The sequence below is a fragment of the Coenobita brevimanus genome, chromosome 21 (genome assembly GCF_032717465.1).
Source record: "Coenobita brevimanus isolate Jiangsu-jjx chromosome 21, ASM3271746v2, whole genome shotgun sequence".
NCBI classification, from domain to species: Eukaryota; Metazoa; Arthropoda; class Malacostraca; order Decapoda; family Coenobitidae; genus Coenobita; species Coenobita brevimanus.
Window position 1 is genome coordinate 2,720,113 of NC_136974.1, and position 20,067 is coordinate 2,740,179.

At 42.6% G+C, this 20,067-nt stretch overlaps 1 protein-coding gene across 3 annotated transcripts in view; it reads right to left on the reverse strand.

Moving 5' to 3' along the window:
* Positions 1 to 1,736: 1,736 nt before the first annotated feature.
* The window catches only part of LOC145392236 (uncharacterized), an 83,055-nt gene continuing 64,724 nt past the window's right edge, over positions 1,737 to 20,067 (reverse strand). Inside the window, exons 6-11 of one of the 3 annotated variants that reach the window (XM_080266699.1) lie at positions 17,307 to 17,423; positions 15,035 to 15,121; positions 9,476 to 9,628; positions 7,592 to 7,687; positions 5,436 to 6,544; positions 1,737 to 2,875 (exon numbers count right to left, since the gene is read on the reverse strand). In XM_080266699.1, the coding sequence (XP_080122825.1) occupies positions 2,824 to 2,875; positions 5,436 to 6,544; positions 7,592 to 7,687; positions 9,476 to 9,628; positions 15,035 to 15,121; positions 17,307 to 17,423 (1,614 nt within the window). In that variant the 3' untranslated portion in view covers positions 1,737 to 2,823. Of the gene's footprint in view, positions 6,545 to 7,591; positions 7,688 to 9,475; positions 9,629 to 15,034; positions 15,122 to 17,306; positions 17,424 to 20,067 lie in introns of all 3 variants that reach the window. The other 2 variants (XM_080266697.1, XM_080266698.1) reach the window with 2 other exon arrangements.

Below are 20,067 nucleotides of genomic sequence, written 5' to 3' on the forward strand. Positions count from 1 at the left end.
ATCAATAATAATTACATGACGGTACAAGACACACAGCTTTCCCATACCCAGTACTAAGGCAGAATACTGTGATTATACAAAGCTGAGCCTTTACATGACTTTCGGTTCACGAGGAAAACCGATATTCTTCGAGACAATAGGTGTTCAGTATAAGAGATGTTTTATACTGTATTTGCTGCAATAGATACTGGAATTCTCACCTAACACAGTAGGCTAAATGGGAGGGCAGCTGTTGACGGTAACGGATGTAGCCTACAAAGGAGTATATGGCTAATCCTGTTACATTCCAGCAAAACTACTCTGTAATACTGAGGGATACATATTTACATGATAATAATAGGCAATATACATGAGTACATAATATACATAAATTACAGCATATGGCGGTTATTAGATACTGTGAATGGCCTCTATGATATATTTATGAACAAAAACAACAATAATTTTGTGAATAACAAGAACCAGTGAACTTAATGCCAGGCAAAGTATAGGAAAATCGCGAATATGCAGACGAAAAGAAAATAAACACGTAAATATCAACCAATCATAATTAAAGTGATAAATAACATGTTTTATATATAATAATGTGTAGTGAAACAGCTCAGATGCATTTGATACTGCAGTCAAATTATACTTATTCATATGCAAGACAATGCACACCCACTCGCTCTACCTGTACCTGCAAAAAAATAGAATAAGCGTTAGTACGATGAGTAAAGCAGAATAGTAAAGATTACAACAGGTTTTGCAAAAAAAAAAATAAGGCAAGATTAGGCAAAGGAAAAATGAGTTTTGTTTGCAAGTAAAGATCTGATACTGCAAAACTAACTGTAAGGAGGTAAATATGGTTATTTTTAATTACTCAAGTCTAATGGCTGTTAGTGCATTACCAACTGCAGGTAAGTGGAATAAAAGAACAATGTTTGGAGAACTCATAAAAGATAAATCAGGGTATCAGTGAATGGTAGAGGGAAGCATACAGTAGTGAAGGTTAGCATTTCAGAACTTACTTTCTAAGGCCAGCGATTCTCTTATTTTCCAGTCCTAATCGATGCTGTGAAGATACAATACATGAATGTTTAATGTGCAAGTGAATGATATATTACGATGTGCCCCAACGGTCTCGGCTGCCTTAGACAGTCACATCACAAAAGTTCTACAAACAGCAAGTCCTCTTCCTATATCTTTTGTGTGTCGCCAACCGAAACGTGAAAAATTGAATAATGAACAGCAAGTCCTCTTCTTATATCTTTTGTGTGTCGCCAACAGAAACGTGAAAAATTGAATGAACGTTGGTTGTTGACAAGATGAAATACACATGTGTGAAAAGGGAAATATTACCTAAGCAATAAACGAGGAGAAATTAGACAAACATTGGGCGTAGTGTTGTGTAAATTCTATAGTAGGCATGGAAATACTATACCTTAAACTTGTCTGCACCTTTTTCCTCTAATTTTTAAAACTGTTACATAAAATATTCTCTTGTGTAATGTTACAGGTAATGTATGTTTTTCTCTATAAGTGCACATGGAAAGTAGCCATAGCGAGGGATGGGAAGATGTAATTACAGAGGTGAATGCGAGGACGGTGGTCGGGGGAGGTAGTGAGAATCAGGAAGGGGAAGGGTGAGAGTTAACAACCCCCCTGTGTGCACATGGTGGTGGTCTCTGCCTGGGAATGAAGGAAAGTTATAGAGATGGGTTTGTAAACGTATGTGTATGTGTGTGTGTGAGAGAGAGAGGGGAAATTTAAGCATCTGGGAGGTGCATTTAATGAGGGCAATGTAATCCATGAAGGATGCGACATAGGGATCCAGCAGGTAAGTGAATGGACAAATGCACTGAAAGCAGCAACGGAGGACAGGAATGTGGATAGGGAAGAGATTTCTGCTGGATAGTACGTTGACGCCACTTTGACCTACGTGAGACGCGGTAAGTGCTAGAACGAGAAAAGTCACTGTTGTAGATATACGAGCAATCACGTGAGCAGCGAATGTGGGGTTACTTGGGATGTGTGGACAACTGAAGGAGTGTGAAGGCAGTGGATTATATCGATGAAGTTTAGAGGAGTGTACACATAGAAAGAGGAGATGCATGAGACGTATGAACGAATGATTAAGAAAATAAACTTACAGAAATGAAGTTGATGGGCGAATGAAGAGGGGGAGACCAAGATGAAAAATATAAAGTGGGATAGTAGATGAGTGAAGCTAGATTGGACTGATATGAAAAAGTGATGTGTGGTGACAGGGGCTTAGAGGAACCTTTGTGGCACACTGAGTGGTCTCTGGGATTAGACGATTTTTTTTTCCTGCTTACGTAATAAATTTGTTGATAGATTTGTTTACATATAATATACTGTAATTGGGTACTTCGTTTTTTGCACTGAAGTTAATATAAGTGAATTCGCAAAACAACCTTCTGAACACATTACGAATAATGATGTACACTTAAATATGAATATCAGTACATTACTTACCATCAGTGTGGCGTTCTGCACTAGTATGTAAGAGTTTGGTGCAGCCGGCGATGACTCATGTGAGAGGTACTGGCACAGGTGGATGCTAAACATTCTACACATACAGAAGCCAAAAACAACATTTTAAACATCTTGATGTTAGTAGTACTGCATTATACTATTACTACTTAGTTTTAACTACTACTTTTACTAGTTTCCACATACTACGAATACACGTATCTCTTTTAAACACTAATGAAAAATACTGTGATGAGTGTTTTCTTTGCGGTGGGTAATATCGAGTGGGTAATACATAAAAAAAAAGAATTAGGGAGCAATGTGCCATGGATAATGAAACGTCTGGCATTAGCTTTTAGTGTTTATGTTGAGCTTGTAAGGGGGGACTGACCAGCATTGCCTTACATGTAAATAAGTAAAAAGGTTATATATCAAACTTTACCCAAGTTATGTACAAGATTTTAATGTAAAATGTTATATTTTAACATAATTCTGTTGACTTTTTATATGTATCGTGATAAACAAAGTACAGCTAATTTAACGTGCTTACTAAACTACAATATGTTTAAATCAAATTACGTAAGGAAACATTTAACTAAGAATATATTTATCAACTAACAGATGCAACAAAGCAGCATACATGATAAAGATATAATAATTAATAACAGACAACACAGCTCTAGACTGATATCAACGGTACATCCTAATTAATAGTTTTTCACTCCCTGTCTTCTCACCAACACGTCATTCAACACCAATAATTATGACGGATGGGAGACTCGAGGTGTAGGAACAAGGAAGCACAGGGCTAAAGAGATTTCGTGGCACCTTCTCTTCAATGATTTACCTTGCATATTACACTTTGATGCCTTATTGTGAACTGTTTACAACACTTTAAAATCGATACAACTTGCATCAATAAAATAGGAGAAAGTTACGGTGATATTCATAATGACTCACATAAGAAGTAGCGTTACGAAGTCTGCAGTACAGTATAGAAAACGACCCTTGCTTGCATGACTGTTTTACATCTTTACTAAGGCTGCAATAATTTCCGTGTTGGGATTGAAATACATGTGAATACAGTTTGGGCTGACATTTACAAATTACCATATCAAGAATTATGCAAGCAGTACTGAACTTCACTCGCTCCTATCCACCCAAGTTTCCCATTACAGTTTCGTGACAGTCTAATAGTCTATCCATTCACCAGGCTAGCAGGAACCTTGCTGGCCTGGTCTCATCTTCAGGTCCAGCGTGCTATACTGTTTTCACTTTAACTTGGCCAAGATTTTCATCGTTTTGCAGTTTAATCAACGAAATTCAGCGGCACAGCTTCGTAACTAGCACCACATATTAATTTCAACATTCAAGCTGGAAAGATGACACTTTTAGACAAAGTTAAAATGGAAAGAGTATAGTTGTTGCTACTAGGGGCCAATGTAGTTATATTTCGGGAGGAAAAAGTGACGCCTGTTCTGTGTTTGGATCCAGCATCGTAACATCGAGGCTACGAGGGTCCAATGTTATACTAGAGCTCAGGGGTCCGATACATAAAGACACGGTCAATTCCCTAGCGTAACTGTGACTTATTCAGGAAGTACAAAGGAAAGAGAACTCAAAATCTTCCCCTGTCTCTTGTTCCCCCTATAAAAACAAATTTTGCCTACGAGAGAAAAATACCATAGGTTTTTATGCTTGTTTTAGGAGGAGAGATAAGGAAGGTAAATGGGGCAATCTTTCCATGTCTTAGTTTTACCCGCAAAAAGAAAAAAATCAAATTTATAGTGGGGAATAAGGCATTTTTTCTGTCAGTCTCGTTCCAGCACAGTTGCTTCCTCGGGGTGTCAACAAGTGATTCTCTTACTCTTCCTGCTCACACCAGTTTGCATGCTGGATGAGCTGCCACAACTCTACCACATATTAAAGGTGCCTAATTTCCTCTTAACTGCTACTTTCCCATGCTGCCTTCACCCGCTGGGTACTCTATTGACAACCTACTGACGAACTGCTGAACGATGATTTACCTGATGGAAATGATGACAGAAGACTGGGAGCTCTAGCGCCCTGTCTTACTGTATCTGCTGCTGGCAGGAGCAGGAGATCCGTATCTGCTGGTGTTACTGTATGAAGATAGACCAGCACCCCTGCCAGTGACACGTGTTGGTAGGACAGAAGAGTATTGCCCCGCAGAGCTGTATTTACTGCCACTGCCACCGCCAGACGTTCCATACTTACCCCCCGACAAGCCAGAGTATGAAGTTCCACTCCTACCAGCTGAGGACCCCGTGGGAGCAGGGGACCCATACCTGGTGCCTGTTGAGGACCCATACCTAGTGGTGGCTGCACCACTGTACCTGCTTGTGCCCAGTGTTGTGTCCCCTGCCCCCCCAGAGGTCCTGTACCTGCTAGAGGAAGTAGTCGTGTCTGGCCTGGACGACAGAGCAGTCAGACTGCCGGCTGAACCCGCCGTTCTGGTGCTGCCATATCGATGGAGACCTTCCCTCTTACCCTCTCCCAGTGCAGCCAGGTTGCTCCCCGAGGCAGTGGTGGAGGTACCATACCGTTTCAACTGCCTTGCTGGAGTGCTGTACCGGGATCCCGCACCAGTACTTGTTTCTGTACCATACTTGCTGGATGTGGTGCCGGAATCTGCACCATATCTGGGTGGCCTGGCAGCTGAATCTGTACCATATTTACTGGAAGAGGTGATAGAATCTGTACCATACCTGCTGGTTGTGGAACCATAGTTCTTCCCATATCTGCTAGAGGCACCTGTGGTATTGGTAGAGTCTGCACTGTACTTGCTCGGTCTACTTGCAGTGTCGGTACCATACTTGCCTGACAAGCTGCTGTACCGAGAGTTGGATGGGGTCGTGGTGGATGAGGTTGAATACTTGTTCGTTGTGTCTACGGAACTACTGCTATAAGGAGAGTCAATGGAGTTGGCGTTGTCATACCTGCTGAGGTAACTGCTGCTGCTGCCAAACCTTGACAGCGAGGATTCCCTGGGGCGGGAAAACGTAGAGTCCCGGCCATAGCGTGAGGACAGGAGGGAGGAGGTGCCACTGGAGCGCAAGGAAGTGGTGGCTGAGGTGCTGCCGTCTGGCCTGAAGTACCTGCTGCTTTTACTGTCGTCAGCAGTGCTGGTAGACGAACCCACCCCATACCTACTCCTGCCCAGCCCCGTGGACGTTCCCTTGCTGTCATCCGTCTGCGTGCTGGTCCTGCGCATGTAGAAGGGAATCTCTGTGGTGTCCTTGGACTCACGTCTTCTCACGAATGGATGACTGGTAAGGGTCTGGCTTTCCTCTGGTTTTGCTCTGACGCGATTTCCGAAGGGTGTGTCTTTTTTCTCCTCCTCTTTACCTCGGGTTGTCCTCCAGCGGTTGGTGGCAAAGCTGCTGGGTACGTACTCATCTGTTGACTTCTTTTTCTCTGTTTCGTCTTCTTCCTTAGCTCTGGTTCTCCAGCGATTGGTTGAGAAGCTGGATGGCTTATATTCCTCAGGTGGCTTCCTCTTCTCAGTCTCATCGTCATCTCTCTTCCTGGTCATCCTCCACCTGTTAGTGGAGAAGCTGGTAGGTAGGTATTCATCCACTGATGTCTTCTGACTCGAGGAGGAGGAGTAGCTGGGACTGATGTCGTTACTCTCTCGCCTCCTGCTGAGCGGCGGAGCTTCTGGTGTCTTGTAGTCATCACTGGGTGGCGACCTCTTCCTCTGGGATGGTGTCTCAGGCACCGTGAGCGTGTCTGGTCTTTGGCGGCGCCTCCATGGGTTGCTCTGTGTGCTGCTTTGGTCCTCCTCCTGCGTCTCTGGCCTGCAGCGCCTGGGAATGGACTGTGCAGATTGCTCGGGTTCGTCTGTGTCTAACTGGTACAACAGTTCGTGGATAACGCCAGGCTTGGTGTCACCATCACTCTCCTCCACCTTCTTCTCAGGATCCACGGCCGCCTTGATGAAGTAGAACTCCGCATCCTCGGTCTCCACACAGTACATGCCGCCCGTCCCGCCCCACAGTTCCACCTCGGAGCTGCCCTGGCTCATCCGCACTGTCTTCACCACAACCTTTAACAGGATGTAATGGTTAGGTCAGTATTAACAAAGTGCTGCACAGGCAAATCGAGCTAAATAATATACTGTCGGCTACTAAAGGACGATATTCTTCTTTTTTATTTCTTTTTTAACATGAAATAAGGAATTGGGACCTGATTAAATTTGTCAGACGGCTAAAGTAAGATTAGTCCTCAGTCCTCGGAAAGTTTCCCAGCAACAAAACACAACCATTAGGCATTAGCCAGAGTTGTTGCTGTTGTTGTTGAGTTGCTCGCTGTGTCACTGAGGTGGAACACAGGAGCATCAGGGGTAACCTACCACCCTCACCGGGTCTCCGGTGAAATCACCACCTCACCCACTTCCGGTGTGTGAGGTGCCCCGCAACAGCAGCAGAGTCGGGGCACCACACTCCACGGGACGGGATAGTTGGGATGGCTTGGCTCCCAGGAGATCCCCTAGGAGGTGGTGCTACCGCAAAGAGGCGTCCCCCTGGCACCTTCAGCCGAGTGAATAAGGTAAATCATCGCCCGAGACATGAATGATGAGGAAGGGACACACACACACACACACACACACACACATATATATATATATATATATATATATATATATATATATATATATATATATATATATATAAAATCATCATCATCATCCGGACCTCCTTTCCCACCCAAGGGCAGGGTGAGGAGTTGCAATGTCCATATATATATATATATATATATATATATATATATTGCCAGACGCATTCATCCAGTACGGGGTGGCCACAAACAAATACTCTCCACAGAAGTTACAATAAAATAAAAAATTTTATTTAACAAACACAATGAATAATCAGAAAATAAACGAAAATGTCAGTCAGTTCTTCATATCACAGTCAAGATATTCAGCATCCTCTTAACCATATATCCCACATCCATATGGTGTGAGGCAGACCCCGGCATGGTGACACGAGAACAAAAACTCCGGAGAACAATAAGCAGCGTGCCTAGTAAGGGGGGCTACAGGTTCACTCATTCCTCGTCCCTCCCTGTGGTGGTGTGGGGCGGGACTCACCTTGTAACTCTGGTTGGCCTCGATCCTGACGGGATGAAGGAACATGAGTCGCACGTCGGCCGTCTCCTGCTTCTCCCCAGACACGCGGCAGTACGACTGTGAGGGAGGAGAAGTTACCCGCCTCAGTGTTTATGCACCCTAGGCCACATTAGTACTGCCCAAATTTGAAAGTACGCCAATGAATACTTGAAAGCCATTGTAAGTGCACTCTTAAGTTCCATGTGTGTGTGTGTGTGTGTGTGTGTGTGTGTGTGTTCACTTATGTAGTAGAGGCAAACTTTACAGATTTAACTTTGTACAGTACATGGTAAACTTTACCATATTAACTGAAAGAGTTTCATGCGGTATTTTCAATACGTCTGCATTTCAAGAGACCTATTTATGCCAATAGTAATAATAACACATATCCTAATGTGGGTACAGAGGCCCCATCCCCGAGTATTAATAGTCCTACAGAAGAACGCTACATCGTTCGTTCGTTTAAAGATTCCCTGCACCTATAGTGCGGCCGGGCCATACATTAGCCCGATCAGTGGGGTATGGGCAGATTAAAAAACAGTAAGGGGGGAAGACAGGACCTGGGGATTGACCAGCACACATGTCCTGTCTCCTGGCTGACTTTGTGGTGTGTGGGAAAAAAAAAAAAAAAAAAAAAAACACTACATGACCTGACATTCGCTTATTTCTTACATACTGAACACTCGCCAGACAGTTTCTGCTCACCCTCCCCTCCTACCTCTGACGCGAAGGTCGAACACAGGGCATCACACTAAACTAACCCGGATTCACTGACATTCACGACCACATCCTTGTCGTAACACACATTCGAGAGAGAGAGAGAGAGAGAGAGAGAGAGAGAGAGAGAGAGAGAGAGAGAGAGAGAGAGAGAGAGAGAGAGAATCTGCATACTGTTTTTCGTTATCTGCAGAAAAATGTTCCTAGTAACGATAGGAAAAATTATCTTGTAAATAGGTTCGTTATGGCAAGAAGAACGGAATGGAGGGTAGAGGAATTTCCTGGTGCTTGTTCATCCTCCATAAATAAATAAGTAAATAAATAAATAAATGATTAAATAAAAGTATAAGCTTCGTTGTTTCCCTTTCTCAGCGATTTATTTTCCATCTGACATATTTCTTTCTTTTGTGTGGTGTGTATAAGCTTCGCAGAGTCTCTTTTTTAGCGATTTATTTCTATCTTACACCCTATTTTCCTCTTTATGTAATGTATACGTATTTGATGATGACAATTTGCACCAGTAACATACATGTGGATTATAAAGGTGTGATGTGTAAAAATAAATCACTGAGAAAGAAGCGTTACAAATTCTCAACATCCATCAAGAAATATGGACCAGGATGAAACCACAACTTAGACTTCCTATCATCTAGTTATAAAGGTAGAAAACGAATATATATATATATATATATATATATATATATATATATATATATATATATATATATATATATATATATATATATATATATAAATGGATGACGAATGTAGAGTTCAGTGCAAAAGTTCCGTCCCTCCTCCTGACCTTTAACTCGTAACATCATAATTTGGTAAGGCTGTATGTAGTCAGTGAAAACGGTTTGGATAAGTGAGCAGTCACTTTTAAGTAACTTACTTTTAACCACCAAAACTACTATAATGAGTTACTGATGGAAAGGATGAGGAATGGAACTCTTGCAGGCAACTGTATAACTCAGGACATAAATATCAACCCATTTCAGCACGATATATAACGAGATGGCATGCGATGACTTTTGAAACCTAACATTGCGATTTCCGGAACTCTGCAAACTTCTCAAAATATTGCGTACTAGTTCTATTATTTATTTATTTATTTATTTATTTGCCTAAACAGCTGGGTCGGAGTACCTGGGTGATGTCGGTCCACTGTCGGGTCTCCCACGGGCCCTGGCAGTGGACGTTGATGCCCATGTCGGTGGCGCTGAAGAGGAAGCCGAAGCCGACCCCCAATAGCTTGATGTTCTTGTCGACGCGGAACCGTAGCTCGTGCTCCTGGTAGATCTGTGGAAAGTGGAGAGAGGTAGATCTAACATTTTATAAAAGGGTGTTCCCAAATTTATATTCCTTTATTACCCACTGATGATAAACTTGTATTTAAAAATCTTGCTTGAAAAATAAAATTGTATCATCACAAGTTTTTCACAGCCATGATCTACGAAGCTTCATCAGTACGGTCAAATTCTTATGATAAGGAATTTTCAAATATACATTAATTTTTTATTCAGTAATTCTATATATTTCTCCCCCTCCCCCCCAAAAGAAAAGATTACCACAAACGAAAAAGAAGGACGGAGGTGGGGGGGGGGGTGATCCTAGACCTCCCCTCCTCCTGGATCCGCCACAGTGGAGAAAAGTTGAGGTAGGAAAGTAGAGGTGTAGGTGAGAAAGGAAACTTGAGGAAATGAAAGAATAAAGACAGAAAAAAATGTGGAATGGCAGGGAAGGGGACTAAGAGCCTGGTTACAATGAGATAAGAATCCGACACGGGATCAAATCATAATGTGGTTTTGAAGATTTCGGAATGCCTCTTCCGTAGCGATTAATTCTGCACATGACACCTCAGTATCTTCCTACATGTTACTGATGCAAACTACGTCGATATTACAACTATATAAATAACATGGAAGAGAATGCTAATGCGCTTTAAAAAAAAAAAAAAAAAAAAAAAAAAAAAAAACGCGCCGAGGGTTTTTTTTTTTTCTTTTTTTTATGCGAGGAAGAAGGAACCAAATGCATGAGCCCGCAGTAACAGTTCCCTCCAAGAGAAAAACAAAATACAATAGAGAGCCAAATTCAAGATCCGATCATTTTGAGATGCCTGGACACACTACGTTTGAAAGACTGGAGATCATAGGCAGAAGGAAATACAGACAGAGGGAGACAGTTCCAGAGCTGACCTGTTGCATAAATGAAAGACTGGGAGTAACGTTTAACTCTTGCATTAGAGAGTTGGACAGAAAAGGGATGAGAGTTTGCTGCCAGACGGGTGCTACGCGCCCGTCGTAGAGGTGGAGGAATGCAAGCAGACAGTTCAGAGGAGCAGTGACCATTAAAGTAGCGATAGAAAAGAGATAAAGATGCAACAGTGCGGCGAAGAGACAGAGGTTGAAGGGAGTCAGTAAGAGGAGGAGAGTTAATGAGACGAAAAGCCTTTGACTCCACCCTATTGAGAAGAGCTGTATGTGGGGAGCCTCCCCACACATGAGAGTTGTACTCCACACAGGGGCGGATAAAACCCCTGTATAGAGTCAACAATTGTGCAGGGGTAAAGAAAGAGCGGAGTCGGCTTAGCACACCCAATCTCTTGGAAGCAGATTTTACAAGAGATGTAATATGACCTTTCCAAGATAAGTCCCGAGTAAATGAAACCCCAAGCATGTTCAAGGATGATGCAGGATTAATCTGAATATTATTAAACATTAGTGGGTATACCTGTGGAAGATTTTGTCGGGTTGATAGGTGTAAGAACTGAGTCTTAGATGCATTAAAAACAACCATATTATTTTTACCCCCAGTCAGACATATGAGCCAAGTCAGACATTAGGTGTGCCATAGCCTCATCCCTTGTTTCTTGAAGTAACTGTTGAGATGGGCGTTGTGGGAACCGAATGGAAAGGTGAAGGGTGGAGTCATCAGCGTATGAGTGGATAGGGTTAGATGTACAGCTTAGAAGATCATTGATGAATAAAAGGAAGAGAGTTGGTGATAGGACAGAGCCCTGAGGAACACCACTGTTGATAGATCTAGGAGAAGAACGATGGCCGTCTACGACAGCAGCTATAGAACGACCAGAAAGGAAGCTAGCGATGAAGGCACAGATAGAAGGATAGAAACCGTAGGAGGGCAGTTTGGAAATTAAAGATTTATGCCAGACTCGATCGAAAGCCTTTGAGATGTCAAGTGCAATGACAAAGCTTTCGCCAAAGTCCCGAAAGGAGGATGACCAGGAGTCTGAAAGGTAGGTGAGAAGATCGCCAGTGGAGCGTCCCTGACGGAACCCATACTGACGATCGGAAAGAAGGTTGTGATAGGAAAGATGCCTTAAAACTTTTCTATTAAGAATTGACTCGAAAACTTTTGAAATACAGGACGTTAAAGCAATTGGACGATAGTTGGAGGGTTGGGAGTGGTCACCCTTCTTTGAGACTGGCTGAATGAGAGCAAACTTCCAGCAAGAAGGAAAGGTACAAGTTGACAGACAAAGGCGAAAGAGTTTGCCTAGGCAGGGTGTAAGCACAGAAGCACAGTTTTTTGAGAACAACAGGAGGGACCCCATCAGGCCCATATGCCTTGTTAGTACTGAGGCCAGTGATGGCAGAAAATACATCAACTGAAGAAATTTTAATGTCAGCCATGAGGAAGTCAGAGGGGGGAAGTGATGGAGGAACAGCACCGGAATCGTCTAAGGTGGAATTGGAGGAGAAAGTCTGTGCGAAGAGATCTGCTTTATCAGTAGAAGAAATAGCTACAGAACCATCAGAGTAGAAAAGAGGAGGGAAGGATGATGAGGTAAAGTTGTTAGAAAGATTTTTGGCAAGGTGCCAGAAGGAGCGGGAAGAATTCGAGTTGGAGAGTTGAGAGCATTTAGTATGGATGAAATTATTTTTAGTAGAGCGAAGAACAGACTTAGCACGATTCCGGGCAGAAACGTAAAGATTACGTGATTCAGGGGTGGGTTGGCTCCGGTACCTTTTGTAGGCCTTCTCCTTGTTGCGGACAGCATTAGAACAAGCGTGATTAAACCAAGGCTTTCTTGCGTTAGTCAAAGGATATGAGAAAGGAATGTATGCTTCCATGCCCGAGAGAATAACCTCCGTAATGCGCATGGCACACTCAAATGGCTCACGGCCATGGAAGCAATAATCATTCCAGGGAAAATCAAAGAAGTACTGCCTGAGGACCTCCCAGTCCGCGGCTCCAAAATGCCAGAGACGACGTTTCCCTGGAGGGTCCGCAGGCCGTACTGGAGCGATAGGACAGGTTAAAGTAATAAGGTTGTGATCGGAGGAGCCCAACGGAGAGAAAAGATTAACAGAGTAAGCAGAAGGATTAGTTGTGAGGAAGAGGTCAAGTATGTTGGAGCTCTCTCCAAGGCGGTCAGGGATACGGGTAGGGTGCTGTACAAGCTGCTCTAGGTCATTAAGGATAGAAAAGATGTAGGCTTGTTCACCAGGTGGATCCGTGAAAGGAGAGGAGAGCCAAAGGTGGTGGTGAACATTGAAATCTCCAAGAATGGAGATTTCAGAGAAAGGAGAAATAGACAGAATGTGTTCCATCGTAGAAGTAAGATAGTCGAAGAATTTTTGATAGTCAGTAGAATTAGGGGATAAGTAAACAGCACAGATATATTTAGTCAGAGAATGACAGGAAAGCCGAAGCCAGAGAGTGGAGAATTCAGAAGAATCACGTTCAGGAACACGAGAGCAAGATAAGTCGTTGCGTATGTATACACAACAGCCACCTTTGGCTTTGAAATGAGTATAGAGAAAGTAGGATACAGAAAAGGGTTTGCTCTCAGTTGCCTCAGACAGCTGAGTCTCCGTTAGAAAAAGAAGGTGAGGTTTAGAGGAGGAGAGGTGGTGCTCAACAGAGCGAAAGTTAGATGAAAGGCCGCGAATGTTGCAGAAATGAAGAAGAAGAGAGTCAGACAGTGGTTAGACGAAGCCTCCATGTTACTCTAACAACACGAATCTTCGTGTGATAAAATAATAGCAATCGTGAAAGTCGGGGTATAAGTTTCAAGATGCCATTCCGCTTCGCTGGGCCACGAATTGTGCATTCTGTATTTCGATGCCACATGTAACAGGATACAAACACAATCAAACACTCTAGTCCGTCCTACTCAGGTCTCCGTTTCATCTCTAGATTCGCCGACGCTTCTGAATGACGCCGTGGAGTGACATATATTATCATTCATCTGTAGGTGATAATATGTACCACTACGCATCATTCAAGCATCCATGAATACAGATATGAGAAACAGGCAAGAGAGATGAAATGACTTCTGTATTTGACTGTACATACAAGTTTTGGGACCTCTTACGATATGACCTGCATTAACTATAAAACACATAAACATTTGCTTACAGAAAAAGAAAAAAACAAAGGCTTAGAAGGTGACGTCATTTCTTAGCAGGACACGAGTGCGCCGAAAAGATAACCGGCAAAATCTAACTAGTGAGAAGTGATGTCAGGGCTCAGTACAAGCCGAGGGATACAAATAAAACGTGGTACAGTAATTATGGCGAGAACATTCATTTTGGATCAGCTTTATGCATACATGATCTTGTAATATATCCTCAACGACTAGTCTCAAATCACATACTTTTTCTTTAATGCAAGGAAGGAACCAAAAAACTAGATGTCCACAAGAATGTTCCTTCCAAGAAAAATAAGCGCAAGATAATTGAAAGCAAAAATCGAAATCAATTTATTTCGAGATGCCTGGACACAGTGCCTTTAAAGACGGGAGGTCATAAGCTGTAGGAAATAGAGACAGAGGAAGACAGTTCCAGAGATGACCTGTTGCATACACGAAGGACTGGGAATGACGGTTAACACTTGCATTAGAGAACTGGACAGCAAATTTATGAGAGTTTGCTGTTAGACAGGAGCTACGTGTCCGCCGTAGTGGTGGAGGGATGCAAGCAGACAGTTCAGAGGAGCAGTGACCATTGAAGTAGTGACAGAAGAGATAAAGATGCAACTGTGCGGTGAAGAGACAGAGGTTGAAGGGAGCCAGTAAGAGGAGGAGAGTCAATGAGACGAAAAGCCTTTGACCCCATCTATTAAAAAGAGCTGTATGTAGGCAGCCTCCCCACACATGGGAGTTGTACTCTACACAGGGAAGAATAAAACCCATGTATAAAGTCAACAACTGTGTAAAGGTAAAGAAGGCAAGGAGTCGGCTTAGCACACCTAATCTCTTGGATGCAGATTTTACAAGAGAGATAATAAGATGTTTCTATGATAAATCCTGAGAGAATGAGACCCCAAGTATGTCCAAAGATGATGAAGGATTGAGCTGGATACTGTAAAAAAAATAAAGGATACTCCTGCTGTGAACCCCGTTGAAGGTGACAGCGAAAACGAAACGACTAGAACGCGGCCCTAGGAAACGGGATGCTCTAATTTTGTCCTGACCTACACGTCGGACACCACTATATTTTTTAATTCCGACTTAACTCGGTCAAGGTCCTGACTCTTAAGAGACAACGTAAAAGAGGACAGACGTAAAAATAAATGTTAAAGTGGTGAGAGCAATTAAGAAGTAAAAATCAAAGGAGTGTTCTTAGCATGTACGCACTGCTGCTTTTTCGTCCTCATTCATACTCCTAACAGCATTATGCAATTTCAGAAGTGTTAAATAACGTTACCAACAGACTCCCACCCAGGTCGGCCACTCACCTCCTTGACGGGACACCTGTAGCCTTTCCTGAAGCGGCACACCTTGTTGAACTCCAGCACAGAGCCGTTCTGGGTCAGCGAGCAGATCTGGGGGCATGGGGGTGAGATAAACACATCGGGTTCACGGGAGGCTCAGAGAAGGGCACGGGGGGGGGGAGCATAAGGAGGATATAGGGGAGCACGGGGGGAGGAGCTAAATTCAACTCCTGAAGGCACAAGGGAGAGGGGAGCACAGAATAAGATAACACCACGGGGAAAGACGAACACCTGGGGGTCACAAGTCATGACCAGAGGGTGCGAGGGGATGCTGTGGGTAAGAAAATTTATAGAGGCAGAGGAAAAAAGAATTGAATGCATGACCTGAAGGGGGGGGGAGGGGTCAAATATTCAAACTCTAAGGTCTCACACAAATAGTTTTTCTGGCCAATTTCCCAAAGCAAGTCTATCTTAGCCGCGCCTTTTGGGGGGAGCTGCTGGTGACTACTCCTGGCGACTGTAACTGCAGAAGTCTGTAATTGCTACAGCGTTTGTTTTTAAAAATTTCCAAGAGAATATTACCAAGATAGAGTTGCCAGGGAAAAGACTATATAATCTGGGTGGGGTGGGTGGGTAGAGGTAGGGGGAATATAAAGAGATACACACACAATGGTATATACACAAACTATATCCTGGCAGACTGCAGGAGTGGGATTACTACACTGCTTTTCCTATTCTACGATTTTTTCCATAGTATAAATGCTACTCTGTCTCATTCTGGCTTTTGTGACTAGGAAAATAAGAATATGGACACTATGCTTAAAGCGTTAATCGCGAGGTGGTGGGCAAGCCGCAAATATTTTACGAACATTTCTGCAACTCGTGAAGACAAAACATACCCAGCCTCTATCTAGCTGCTGGCTGCCCTCTGTAATGTGGCATGCAGGCTAATTAAATCTACAGTAGTAACTAAAGGCGATCCACAAATATCCGTCAAAAATTAGGAGCTTGCCTTATCCTACGTCAATGAAGCTTTAAGCATACTGCCATAAATTCTAACTGTCTCATGGAGTTCTGCTAACTACACCTAACACTGTGTCAGTTAGGCTGTCTCGTATTCTGATTGTAACTGGGTAGATTATTAGGAGGTTGAATTGCGTATCAGTTTGACATTAGTGTAATACTGGAACTGTAAACACTACGGTATATACATTCAAATTCAACAAGGGCGTTTCGGAAACTGTGCTATGGGGGGAAGGGCATTAAGTGTCACTGGCCCAGAGTGGTTAAAAAAAAAAAAAAAAAAAAAAAAAAAAAAAAAAATTCCTGGAACTCTCTCGATCTGTCAAAAATATATAGGATTAAACTCTGTCCACTTCACCTTGGCCTAAAAGTGAGACCTCTCCATCCTGAACGTTGAATTGTAACAAAAATACAATGCTAGTCATGAAAAAGTGCTGTTTCAGTGATGCAGGGCCAAAAATTCTCTTACTCTGACACTGAGCCACGTGAAAACAGAAACAAAGGACGAAATCTCTGCCATGGAAAGGTAAACAAAACTAGGATATAGTTTTATGTTCCGTCCTCTGTGGGGGAAGTATGAGAGGTTTCCGGGAAAAAAAAAAAAAAAAAAAAAAAAAAAAACTGGATACGCCCTTGTTGAGTCTCTAACACTATGTATTCTGTTAACGAACCAGTGTCCAAATTCCATTATTAAGCTAGGTAAGCCAGCAATTAGAATCTGAACAGTGACAAAGTAAACAGACCATCAGAAGCTTCCCCACATCGAGTTAAAGTCTCACTGTGTTTCTTCTAATGCCTGATACTTTTACCCCGCACAAATTTTAACTGCTGGTGTAATTAATGTAATCAGTTGAAGGTTCCAGCAATGTCGTTTTACCTGAAGCGTGTATTATTTCATAAAATGATATCATCGACTTCGATGGACGGCTAAAAGTGATGGGAGTGTGTTAAGGCAGACTCGTTTGTCTTTGGAGTCTAAGCTGTTATATAGTATATATATATATATATATATATATATATATATATATATATATATATATATATATATATATATATATATTTTTTTTTTTTTTTTTTTTTTTCATAAATCATACCAAAAAGGGGGTATCCTATCACCATGTCAAGTCACTCTCCAAACTTTTTCTTTTTAAATTCTAAGTATCACTCCAACAAGAGAGCATCTTATTATCAGTCTAGATCCCTGTCCAGTCCTTCTTTTCAAGTGTCACCACCATGTCGGGTCCTCACCAGTTCCTACGCTTAACGAACGTACTTTGGACAAGGCCTCGTTGACCGTGGACAGGTTGTTGGTGTGCTTGGATGCGTTGCGGCCAGCCCGGGAACCCTTCTCTTGGTCCGAGGTGGCGCACAGACACAGCCAGAAGGGGAGCTGAGGGGGCATGGGGGGTAGAGACGGGGCGAAGGGGAGGGGGAAGAAATGGGAGGATCAAGGGGGAAGAAGGGAGGAAGAAATGAGAGGATCGAGGGGAAGGAAGGAAGAAATGAGAGGATCGAGGGGGAGGAAGGAAGAAATGAGAGGATCGAGGGGGAGGAAGGAAGAAATGAGAGGATCGAGGGGGAGGAAGGAAGAAATGAGAGGATCGAAGGGGAGGAAGGAAGAAATGAGAGGATCGAGGGGAAGGAAGGAAGAAATGAGAGGATCGAGGGGGAGGAAGGAAGGAAGGAAGAAATGAGAGGATCGAGGGGGAGGTAGGGGAGAATGGCATGAGAGATGGATGGATAAAAGAACATCGGACGGAGAGATGGATGGTAAGGAAGGGATATGGGAAGAGAGAGAAAGAGGTGGAATGGATGGATCGGGTAGAAAGATGGATGGTAAAGAGGAACAAGGAATGAAACAGCGAAACAGGAGGATGGAATGGAGAGACAAAACAAGAGATAAAAGGGAGGGAAGGAAGAAGGATGAATGGCAACAAATATAAGAAAAGGAGAGGGAAAGACGAATTAAAAGGTGAAGAGAGATGAGGAAAGACAGGATGCAATGAAGTGAAAAAAGAAGGGAAGCAAGAAGGAAGGGAGAAGAAAGTAAAGAGGTGGGAGAAAGGCGAAGGAAAGGAACCAAGGAGTAACGAAAAGGCAGAACAGAAATAAAAATAAAAAGAAAGTGAATGAACAGGAAAAGATCAGGGAATGAGGAAAAGACAGGATGGAATACGAAGGAGAGGAGGCAGGAAATAAAGCAAGGAGTAAATGCAAGGAAAAATAAAAAGACGCGGAAGGAAAACGAAAAGTAAGGGATGGAAAGAAGAAAGGAATAAGGCAGGAAAAAATGAGAACGAACAGGTTAAGATATAAAAAGGGAAAGCATATAATGGAAAGACGATGGAAAGGAGATAAGGAATAGCAAATGGGAGGATAGACAGCGAAAGAACAAGAATTACGAGATATGGAGAAGGCAAGACGTAAGGAGGGAAGGACAAGAAGGAGAATGGACAGGCAAAGATGCAAGGAACGAGGAAAAGACAGGGTGGAGAGATGAAGGAAAGTAGTAAGGGGAGAATAAAGACAGGAAGGAGAGAGAATGAAGGAAAGGAACAGAAACAACAGCATGCAAAAAATAAGAAATTGGAAGAAAAGAGGAATAGGGAAAGGATAAAATGAAGAAGGATGGGAAAAAAGGAGAATGAACAGAATAACATGCAAGAAATAAGAAAGGAAAGGATGGAATGGCAAGGGAATGGAACCAAGGAATGAGGAAGAGATAGGACACAAAAAGGAAGGGAAGTAAAGAGCATGAATAGGAAAAGAATATGACAGAAAAAAGGAAAAAAAAGGAAGCAAGGAATAAGGAAAGGACGGGACACAAAAATGAAGGTAAATGAAGATAATGGCAGGATAAGATGCAAAGAACAGGAAAAGGAGAGGAAAGGATGCAAGAAGTAGGGAAGGGAGAGGAAAGAAAGCAAGAAATAGGAAAAGGAGGGGAAAGGAAGCAAGGAATAGGAAAAGGAATGGAAAGGAAGCAAGGAATAGGAAAAGGAAAGAAAAGGAGGGAAGGATGGAATGGAAACAAGGAAAGGGGAAAGGATGAAGTACAAGAAGGAAGGTACACGAAGAGAATGAAAAGGGTAATATGCAAGGAGGGAAGGAAGGAGAAAATATCGGAGAGGAAAGATTGAAGAAAGGAGAGAAAGATTGGAGGGAAATGGTAAGGGAGTGAAGGGAACGATGAAAGACAGAATATCAAAGGGCGGGAAGAAAACGGAGAAAAACAAGAAAAGGCGAAAAACGACGGAAGGCAGGAAGAAAAAATTAAATGAATTGAAGGAGGGAAAATGTAATAATAAAGAAGAGAAATGGAGACGAAGTGGAAGGAAAAAGAGCAACAGGAAGAACTAAAAAAAAGGGGAAATACGAGAGTGGAGAAAAGAATGACAAAAAGGCGCGAAATCGTGAAGAAAACGTAGTAGAGGAAGCAAAATATCAGAAATCCGAAGTGGAGGGAAAAATCGAAGAAATTTGCATTCATGGAGAAGGATGGAAGGATTCGAAAAGGAAGGTGAAGGAAATAACGAGGGTATAAATAATAAACAGTGATAACGAAGGGAGGGGAGAGGGGAAGACGACAAGAGGGGAAGAAAACAGTAATTTAGTTGTCTTTATCACACTGTGCATAACTAGTGCAACTGAAAAATATTTTAATCAAAAAATCATATTCCAGTGAAAAAATCTGCAACTTAAGAAAACACTAGTAATAAACTAACTATATCAACTCTGTACAAACTACAATTGTATTTTAGTATATATTACCTTGCTAATGACCTACACATACGCTAAGCACACTGTCCTTTGCGTTACAGGCTACAAGTAACTGATTGACTAAAACTAGAAGCAGATTAAGATAGAGGTGCTTTGCTGGGCAGACGCTTGTACTTTTGCTGACTAATCTAACAACACCGTATGACACACTGAGAGTAATGTCAACCGTGAACAGTGACAGTGATCGTGGTCACACAACACTATCTTGGGCTGGTCAACTAAGACACGGAAATGTGGCTCAGTAAAAGTTTCGC